The sequence below is a fragment of the Amblyomma americanum genome, chromosome 4, assembly GCF_052857255.1.
Source record: "Amblyomma americanum isolate KBUSLIRL-KWMA chromosome 4, ASM5285725v1, whole genome shotgun sequence".
In the NCBI taxonomy this organism is placed as follows: domain Eukaryota; kingdom Metazoa; phylum Arthropoda; class Arachnida; order Ixodida; family Ixodidae; genus Amblyomma; species Amblyomma americanum.
The window spans coordinates 204,321,698-204,332,568 of NC_135500.1; the positions used below are offsets into that span (position 1 = coordinate 204,321,698).

A 10,871-nucleotide genomic window follows, 5' to 3' on the forward strand; every position below is an offset into this window, starting at 1 on the left:
TCAAGGTTACGGGTTCTCATAAAATGTTGCCGTTGCTACACCGACTCAAACAGCTGCATTTCACCCCAGTCACCGTTTACACGCAGCGCCAATCCCTATTAAGCGGCCTCCCTGTTTGTCCGTCCCCAATCTATAGAGAGCCGTAACCGCTTGTCTACCGCTGCTGCCACGCCCTTCTTTGCCTGAGGCTCCTTAGACACCTATATATATATATATATATATGCACCTATGCACCTTGGTCCCCTATGCACCTTGGTCTCGGTGCTGTTGGCTCCCTTCATAAGTTTGTCAAGACGAGCCCCTCATTTCCTTTACCTTGCCTGCTATATATATATATATATATATATATATATATATATATATATATATATGCACCTATGCACCTTGGTCTCGGTGCTGTTGGCTCCCTTCATAAGTTTGTCAAGACGAGCCCCTCATTTCCTTTACCTTGCCGCAACCAATTGGCGCTGTTTTGGGCTCGGCAGATAGCTTATTACCTCTGCTTCAAATCTGGCGATCCAACTCGACTCCACATCAAATGCATTGATACAAGAAGCAAAAGTTTCTAAGTCTTGCCATGTGACTAGCTGTCACATGTCATCATTGGTCTCCTCCGCGGTTGCCCGTAGCAAGCGGCGGGGTACCCGAGGGAGCCTATGGAGGGGTGCCTGGTCATGCTATCAATCAGCTCACTCGATCTTCTAAGATAATATTGTTCTGGAAGCACTGTAAAACAAAGGAGGTGTTAGTTTTGGGTTCGGACTTCGTGATCGTGGAAAGATATGCTCGTTCAAAAAGTACAAATTTAAACGGCGCACTGTTACAGCAGCCGTAAGCAAAAGCCGCCATTGGCCAAGAATGGCAAGAACACTTCTATGTGAATTTATCATGGAGGGCGCCATGGACACGCAGCCAGCCGAGCTCTTCAGTGCCTCCGCTGCAGCGCATGTGTACAAAGTGCAAAGTGGTTTAATCGGTGGATGCCATAGACGTGTAGCCGAGTTCTTAGTGTGAGCCGTTGCTAGCACCGACAGCCATTACAACCAGCTCAAAAGGACGCCATGGGCTGAAAGAGGCAGCCAAGGAAATCTGTATTGAAAGGACTCCAACTATGACCTTGGTGTATTCAGAAGCGAATGTGATGGTCATCTTTGAATGCCTTTTTTTTCAATATTGTTTTTCTCACTTGTTGCTCATTTAGTGTATCGATTTCTTTGCAATTTTTTTATTTCGACCACGCTTATTTTGTGGCACTCTTAAAAGTATAAGGCAGGTATGCTTTCCTTTCTTTATTTTCAATTTTGTAAATTTTATATTTTTTTTATCAATTTTCTTTTCCATCTATACTAGTCTACGGACACTGTATAGCAAAAATTCAAAACTGAAGATGTATGTTTCGCGAAAAAGAAATTTCTAAGCATGTCTTGATAAAGCAGCCTTCTGCCACATTTTGTTAACTCTCCAGGCTTTTCACATGATCCAGGGAAAAACAAATATAAAAAACAATGTTCTTGAGATATGAGAGAAATTTTGTTAGTACTAGAAGTCACAACGTTATTTCTAATAAGCTAGAAAATTTTCATGCGAATCCATCAAGATATAATTTCCTTTCCTGAAAGCCATGTCCCCCTTTAGATCATTAGAACGAACTTTTGCTCACTAGTGCAAAACTAGAACCCCGCTAAACTGTTTTGCACTAATTTAAAGTGTGCTCAATACCGATGTGACAATGATGGTAACTTTATGATACATACCTGTTTCTAATCAAAAATTTGTTGGTGTTTCACGTTACATAAATGAGCAAGTAAGCTTTGTATTAAATAGAAGAACTTGTACAGGTCTCTTTGAACTTTTTCTAAGTGATATTTACATATATTTTTGCAATATTGACAGTACTAATAAGAAAGGCAAGTATGCTTTATTTTGGCTTTTCAGCATGTCCACTTTGGGCTCTGTATTGCTACACAGTAGTGAAAAGAAGCTCTAGACAAAAATACATGCAAAAAGTCTCACTCTTTGTCCATACTAAGTAAATAAACACTGAACAATCTACCAGAGCGAGCTGGCATAACAGAACACGTTTCGAGTAAATGCTAGAAAATTAAGCGATTCGATATGCACTCAGAAAAATACTAGCAAGAGGCTTCATAAATGGCATTTCTGAAAAAAAAAACTTCAAACATAGCTGTGAAGATCTAGATCCAGATTATGAAGGAAGTTTTATGCAGCTCACATGACACCATGAAATATTAATACTGGAGTCATAACAAATAGTAGTTCTTCAATATAAAATAAGCATGAACAGGTGGTTCCTACTCTCAGACATGTTCACACAGTAGATTTACACAAATAAGGAAAAATTCCAAAAATGCACTAGTACAAGACTCAGATTCACTACTGCTTCATAACATTCAAACTGCAGCATACAAGTTTAAAAAGTTAAAACAGCATTCCCAAATTGTATCTTTCATTCACACTGATGAAACAAGAAAACAATGAACCAACACAATGATGATGATTTGTAACACCGCTTTATTTCAGGTAAAGGCCGTGAGGTCCATTTTCAGCAAAAAGTTGTGCATGACAATCCGCTCATCACAATGCGGCATAACGTACCGTAGTTACACGATTCTAAAGTGCACCTGATTTTCAAATTCGTGAAAATTGGTTGGCTTATGGGAGTTAAGGTCCCAAAGCGACCAAGAATATGAGGGACTCCATTGTGGAGGGCTCTGGATAATTTCGACCACCTGGGGTTCTTTAACGCGCACTGACATCACACAGTACGTAGCCCTCTAGCATTTAGACTCCATCAAAATTCAACTGCCACGGCCCAGGATTGAATCTGCGTCTTTCGGGTCAGCAGCCGAGCGCCATAACCACTGAGCCACCGCGGCAGCTCAGAAAAAGCTCGCCTCAAAGTAAATGACGCATAACAACGCAGTTTCAAGGCCAACTGTAGGAAACAAATGGAGATCTACAGACCTTCCATGCCTTCTGCACTCGCATGCAGCCCGAACTGCCAATGGTACTGCATTTTCAAATTCCGGTGCGCCGCTTCCATCAAAGGTTACATGTTACAGGGTTGCAGCAGCCCTAGAACAGGAACAAAACACTAACCGGAAGTAGAGTCACTGTCTCCAATGGCTCTAATCTGGTTTCCTCTCGCGCTGCATACTGCTCGTCTGGGCGGTCTGGGAAAGCGACCACCACCGAAAGCGAGCCGGGTAAACAAGTTGGAATCATGATGATGTTGGCAGTACCCCTTCCAATAGGTTTATGGCTTAAAATGGGCGCGGCTTGCTTTCGCTCTTTGCCTTCCCTCCTTTCTCGCATTCACTGGATCCGCCTCCACTACTTTGTAATTTTAATCCCATTCACATGCGCAGCGCCACTGCGATGATGATCTCTTCAAAGAGGACAGTTACAGCGCTGTGCATTCCTCTCTTCATCAGCATTCAATTACTCCCATTATCCACAATAATCACAGTACACACACAAACTCGAACCAGAGAAAAAATATGGAGGAAGGAAAGCTGCACTTTAAAATATGCGCCTGAGGTCACGCGCTTTTGCAAGGACTACTGGGAGTCTTTGGCCGAAGGCGCAGCCAATAATAACGCTTGGCTAGGGTGGCTGGGTGCAGCAGCATCTGCTGCAATGCCTGCTGCACATGCGCAAGCGCGCTGAGACAGCGACAAAGTAGGGGGTGGGAAACATGCTTCAAAAAAAATGTGACGCATGATGCGACGTAACCGCCTCTCCTGACTTCTTTCCTTTCTCCATGAAAAAAAAAATAAGAAGTGCCACGGTGTAATGGCAACGACGCTGGGGCTGTTTGAAGCGTGGTTTCAGTTTTGTATCCGATTGTAATGCCAATACCGCTTTGAGGCTCAATTTTTATGAAAAAGAAGTGCGCGTCAGAATCGAGTAAATACGGTATCTGTGGTCCCATATCTCAAAGCATTTATATAACGCAGAATTAGCAGTGAATTGCAAGTCTTGGCATCATTTCCTCCAAGTATGACACAGGAGTAGATTTGTGGGTCACTCTTGGAGTGGGCAGTAGGTGGGGGCGGTCCCATTTTAACCATGCATTTCTTGGACATTTTAGTCGCAAAAGTTCGGTGCAAAATGGTTTCCCCAATTAATTTTTTTCTGGTTTGGGGGGCTTGCAATATAAATCTAAGCCATCATTACAGACAGAAAATTATGCATTTTACACCCACCCAAATGCAACTCTTCGGACAGAGCAAGGACGGTATGATAGAATGATTCCTTCCCATATCAATGTCATTTTTTTTAGTTTCCCGCACTGCACTACTGACGGAAGCGACGCCACGCTTTAGGATTCAGTCAATGACCAAGAGCGAACGTGGAGCGTGGTGCCACTTCAGCCAATGAGAAGGGTGGGAAATTCAAACATGGTATGGAATAGGTTTCTGAATTCTTATGTTATACCACCCCATATTTCCTACTCCTATACCTGCACCTTTACACTTTGGCCATCTTTATATTACAGCAAGCAGCACAGTACCACCAACTCCCCTACCAAACCCCATTACCTACAAAATGGAGGGGTTGATATCGAATGGCATCTCACCTACGACCCTACTACATAAACTGGACCCTGACACAATGACACAACTACTCTGACACACAAAAGCGCACAACAAATCTTTCAGATTCTCAACTGCTTGACGGCGTAACAGGCACAAGATAAAAAATGCAACACGGCAGGCAGAGCCCCGGCAATATGTCTAAGACATGCCTAAGGTACACTCCTGATTGCTTTGGAGACATGTGCCAATAACAAGCACAGAAAAACCATACTGAACCAAGCACACATCAGCAAATGCTGCCGTTGTGCTCCACATCAAGCTGCTTTCAGTTCTAGACACTAAGTATACTATGGGCTGAGGCCAACATTACTCATCAGATCTTACCTTCACACCGTTGGTCTCAACCAAATTGTTGAGGACTGAGCAAAAACATTTGAAGCAACATCACTCTTCTCTTTGAGGTTTTCAGCACAGTTTGGTCAACAGAGCAGAGCAAGCTACTACATAATCATTTTTACGCAGCACAATAGCTTACTCCTCAAAGAATATTGCAAAGAAAAAATTCTCAGGCTCCTGGTCCTCCCTTTGGGAAGAAAAAGTGACTAATGGTAAGCATATGGACTTCAAAACCAGAAACTGCAGGTGGGCTGTAAAAGATGCCATAATGGAAAGCTCTAGACTATTTTTGACCACCTGGGGTTCTTCCAACATGAACTAACAGTGCACAGCACATGCATTTTGCTTCCATTGAAATGTGGCCGCTGTAGCAGGGATTCAACACCACAACTTTGGGTAAAGCAGCTGGACACCAAAGCCACTAAGCAAGCGTGTCAATGATCACTGTGCTGCAAGATAATTTGGTCCACTCTCGAAGTGACATGGCTTAGACCCAGTTGTATCGCATTACAGCAAAAGCTCATTCATTTGGACTTTAGGCGACCAGCATAAACGCCCAAATTACTCAAAGGTAGAATTACCGAACGGCCTCCCCAAAACCTTCCAAGGAAACTGCCACATCAGTGTTATGCAGCAGCATTTTTAGTGCAGCAGTTTGTTCCCATAGCTACTAGTGGAGATGAACTAGCTTCAGGAGAACTAGCATCTACAACTGTAGCATCTTTCAGAGGTGTTCCTACTTAGCTTAAATTCAGTACTCCAGAAAACCACTTGCTTATGAACTTACAATTATGCTCAGAAATTTTCCTGAGCACGTTGTCAATCAGTTTGGTCCATAAACACTAAAATATCTGTGAATCACCGAAGTCTACTATGCCAAGTGCATGAACGTTTAATTTCAGATGCACTTCTAATTACTGGTAGGCATGATGTATGTGACCGGTAGAGGAAAAGACCCCAAAGCAACAAGCAGGAAGATGGCAGAATTGTTGCTATCTTCCTTGAACACAATTAAAAATATGGTTACAAGCTGTCTTAGCCAGGTGACCGTGGTTAAAATACAGTGGTAACTTTCAAGAGTGTGTCGCATGAGCTACCAGCAACCTGGCCTGCTATCCTTCAAGTGGCCCACATCAATCTTGAGCCATGAAAACATGACTCATTTCTTTTTGGTGATTCTTATGAGGGACTTGTCCCTCACTACCTTGTACCGCAGTAGTTTCGCATAGCTTTTAAGGAGTCTTTCCCAATAGCATTGGACATCTTCCATCCTCAGGTGTTTCAAGATGAAATCGTATCCTCGCTCTGCAATTTCACGGACCACCTTGTCGTTTTCCCTGGCAAATTCCAGCAGGTCTTCAACCTCATCGAGGTCCACACTGACAGGAACATAGTGGACCCAAGGCTTGAGCTGCGGATAGAAGAACTCAAGCCACTCATCACCCACATGAAGGACAAGTGACTTGCAGAGGAAGAGGTGTTTGAGCCGAAAACTAGCGGCGACACCACGGAAATTGAAGAGATACTTGTACTTGCAGTGGTCTTCAAAGCGCACCTCCTGGGCAGCTGGACGTCCTAACGTGTCCTGGTCTGACTTCCAGGCCTGGTTCTTAGTGTACTGTGCGTCGACAACATTCGGCTTGCTCCGGGACAGGAGGATCAAAGGGTCTCGCTCTGCACTCGTACGTGAGCCACGGAAAAAGCCTATAGGCTCCTTTCTGCGCAGAAAGGAAGGTTTTAATGCATCAAATTTAAGAAATAGGAGACATGTGGTCAAAAGACAATGACTTACATATGCCATAACTGAGCTAGTTGAAATGCTTTCTCCACAGCAGAGAGAAGCACAAAATAAACACAGACAAGCATGGAAGTCAAGGAGCAGCACTTTTTCATCAGAGTTAATTTACAAAACAAGGACATGTGGTCAAAAGACAATGACCTACATGCCATACCTGAGCTAGCTGAAATGCTCTCTCCACAGCAGAGAGAAGTGCAAAATGAACACAGGCAAGCTCGAAAGGCGAGGAACAGCACTTTTTCTTCAGAGTTAATTTACAAAACCAGCACATGTGTAAACTTTTAGAAAGTATTATCATCATCATCAGCCTGACTCCACCCACTGCAGGACAAAGGCCTTGTCTTGTGTCAGCCCCAGCCACTTTATCCCCCCAAACTTGTTAATCTTATCTGCCCACCTAAGTTTCTTGGAATCCAGTCTGTTACCCTTAACAACTATTGGTTATCTAGCCTTCGCATTACATGCCCTGCCCAGGCCCATTTCTTCTTGATCTCTACTAGGATGGCATTAACCCGCGTTTGTTCCCTGACCCACTCTGCTCTTTACCTGTCTCAACATTACACAAATCATTTTCCATTGAAAAAGCAATGTCACGTCGCAAAAAAAAAAAAAGCAGGAATTACAGGACGCGGCAACATACTGGATGGATGGATGGATGGATACGGCTGAACCCTTTACATCGGGCGGTGGCTCAAGCCACCTAGCCATGTCTTGTGAAATTTTACTCCTGTCTTGCTTTTAGCCACCAATCAGATAACCTTCGCTTGGTTACTTCTAACCTCTTAAAATCCACTTTCCCCTCACTATCCCTAAACCCCAATGCCTTGGGTAAGTCAGCCCCGCTGCCTTCCACTGTAGGGTGAAGCCCTTTACAGAAAAGTATCAAGTGTTCAGCCGTTTCCTCCTCCTCTCCGCACGCAATGCACAAAGTGTCTATCTCCTGGTACCTGACTCTATACGTCTTAGTCCGCAAAACTCCAGTCCTGGCCTCAAACAGCAAAGAACTTCCTCTACAATTATCATAGATATTTTCTTTGACAATTTCCTGTTTAAAGGTCCGGTATGTTTCCAGTGCCGATTTCGTCAGCATCCCTGTTTTCCACAACGCTCTCTCTGTTCCTTTAACCTTTTTCTTAACCGATAATTGCTGATTTGCCCCCTTACTGCTGTCCAGATATTTGCTTGTCAATTTTCTAGTTCGCTTTCTCCATTTCGTGTCAACATTCTTTATATACAGGTATCTGAAAACTTTCCTAGCCCACCGCTTTTCCTCCATCCTTCTCAATCGTTCCTCAAATGCTATCTTACTGCTAGCCTCTCTGCTCTCGAAAGACGCCCATCCCATATCCCCCTGTACCCCCTGATTTGGTGTATTGCCATGTGCTCCCAAAGCTAACCTCCCTACTCCCCGTTGCCTAATTTCCAGCCTTGCTTGAACATCTGGCCTCATACACAGGACCGCATTCCCGAAGGTCAGGCTAGGGACCATCACCCCTTTCCAGATCCCTCTTACCACCTCATACCTATTGTAATTCCACAGTGCCCTATTTTTCATGACAGCTGCATTCCTACTAGCTTTATTCATTACATATTTTTCATGCTCTGTCAGATACTCAGCACTGTTATTTATCCACACCCCAAGATACTTGTACTCATTCACTACTTTTAGCACGAACTCCTGTATTCTATGCTCGCCGCCCTCTTCATTAAATATCATGACTGCAGATTTTTCCTTACTATACTTGAAGCCTAATCTATCTCCCTCTGTACTGCATATGTCTAACAACTTCTGCAGGTCTTCCTTGTTGTCAGCCATTATCACTATATCGTCCGCGTATATTAGTCCCGGTAATGTCTGTTTAATCAATTCCCCTTGCTTGAAAAAAGATAGGTTGAAGCCTAGTCCACTCCCCTCTAGCTTGGCTTCCAAACCTTGCAGGTACAACATGAACAACAAAGGGGACAGAGGACATCCTTGTCTAAGCCCCCGCTGTATCTCTACAGGCCCTGATACATTTTTTTCCCATTTTATGAGCACTCTGTTACCTCTATATATATCTTTTAAAAGATTAATTACTCCATTTTCCACATCCAATGTGCCCAATATGTCCCACAAATGCTCCTGAGTAACGTTGTCATAGGCTCCCCTAATATCCAGAAATGCTAGCAATAAGGGCCTATGTTCCTTTTCCGCAATTTCTATACACTGTGTCAATGAAAATAGATTGTCCTCCAACCTCCTTTGTTTCCGGAACCCATTCTGTAGTTCCCCTAACACCCCCTCGTTCTCCACCCAAGCCTGCAGTCTATCCTTTATAATTTGCATCACCACCCTGTAAACCACAGATGTCACTGTTATGGGGCGATAGTTACTTATGTCTGCTTTGTCCCCCTTTCCCTTATATATCATGTTCATTCTACTTAATCGCCATTCATCGGGGACTTTCTCATCCACTATCATTTTGTTCACTACCTGTATTAATGTTTGCTTGGATTTTGGTCCTAACTTCTTTATCAACATAATCGGGATCCCATCTGGTCCTGTTGATGTGCCACTAGGAACCTTCTTCTCTGCCCTTTCCCACTCTCCTTGCTCAAGTGAAGCTATTGCTGTAACCGGTCTATCCTCCTTCGATAAACTATGTACCACGTGCTTTGCTGAAAATTTTTCCGTCATCCTTGTTCCTATGTGTTTTATTGCTTCATCCCCTTCTAGTCGAATACCCTCATCTGTAACAATAAACCTTTGTTCTAGCCTAGTTTTATTACTCATTGCATTTAGATGTTTCCAGAATCGAAGAAACATCTAAGAAACAACCCCCCTACCGCCCACCCCTTCCCAGGAATGTAAAGCTTGTCACACACACACACACACACACACACACACACACCAAAAATCAGTTCTCTCTTTTACCCTTATCTACAACCTGGTTTCACGAAAATGAAAACTGATTTTTGAGGAAAGGAAACGGTGCAGTAATTGTCTCACATCTCGGTGGACACACGAACCGCGCCGTAAGGAAAGGGAGGAAGGTGCGAGTGAAAGAAGAAAGAGGTGCCGTAGTGGAGGGCTCTGGAATAATTTTGGATCTTTAAAACGCGCGCTGACATCGCACAGCACACGGGCGCATTTGCGTTTCGCCTCCATCGAAATGCGGCTGGGTTTGAACTTGGCAACTCCATCCAGCTCAGTAGCCGAGCGCGGGTTCTATGCAGTGACATGAGTTTATGCACATCTGCCAGTGTACAACGATGAGAAGGGCCCTACTTTTCCCATGTCCACGTCCGTTCTGCTGTTTTGGTGATGATGTCACGCTGCAAATCCCATCGACCGATGCCCGTCGGGTAAAGGCTAATAGCCGGACCACCCGCCCAAAATGTCCACGCCGGGTACATGATGTCCGAGTAGTCACGCGTCTTGCTGAACGAGAAGACCGGCAGCGGATCGAGGCGCTTGTGCGCCTGTGGCCAGTCCCGTGTGTTGAGCACAAACTCAACGTCGGGCAGCTCGTCCACGATGTCGAGGATAAAGTGCTCGACGCCAAGGCAGCGAAATGGAAACATGCACTCCTTGCTTCTGTACAACTTGTGATTCACAACCTGGTAGAGGACCCCTCTGGACTTTGAGCGATCGATGAGTTCCGAAGTGATGCCGACCTGAGACCACGGCTCGAGGTCCTCGTCGATCACAGATGTATGACAAGAACACTTCACGTCGTCCTCGTCCGCGCAGGGGACGTAGCTCTCGAGGCTTTTGTTGATGGCCAGCAGGTACTCTGACCAGCGGCCGCTAAATGCTTCGTGGTACTTGTACTTCTCGTGATAGCTGTCGGTGGCTGGACAGATCCCGTCACTATCGGCACTCTGCCTTGGGCAGTCACATGCCACGAAAAAGTTACTTGCGAATGCCAGAAGAATAAACACAAACGGAAAAATGAATGATGACCTCATTGTTCCGACGCGTGAAACATAAAAGACACCCATCACAATGACAACTGCCAAAATTCATAACAATGCACCACCTGCCATCTCTGTCGTCTGTTTTTGTCGTCTGTATTTTAACCTAACGGCCTTCGTGTACCCGACGTAGTTTCGCACATCAAAACGTCGAGTGT

General features: G+C 44.4%; 1 protein-coding gene across 1 annotated transcript; it reads right to left on the bottom strand.

The window, feature by feature from the left end:
- Positions 1-1,903: 1,903 nt before the first annotated feature.
- On the bottom strand, positions 1,904-10,809 carry LOC144129141 (protein O-glucosyltransferase 1-like). The gene is made up of 2 exons (XM_077663077.1): positions 10,025-10,809; positions 1,904-6,676 (listed from the first exon to the last, which is right to left on the bottom strand). Exons 1-2 carry the CDS (start codon positions 10,738-10,740, stop codon positions 6,118-6,120), a joined length of 1,275 nt encoding a protein of 424 aa, XP_077519203.1. The 5' UTR covers positions 10,741-10,809; the 3' UTR covers positions 1,904-6,117.
- Between the last annotated feature and the right edge of the window lie 62 nt (positions 10,810-10,871).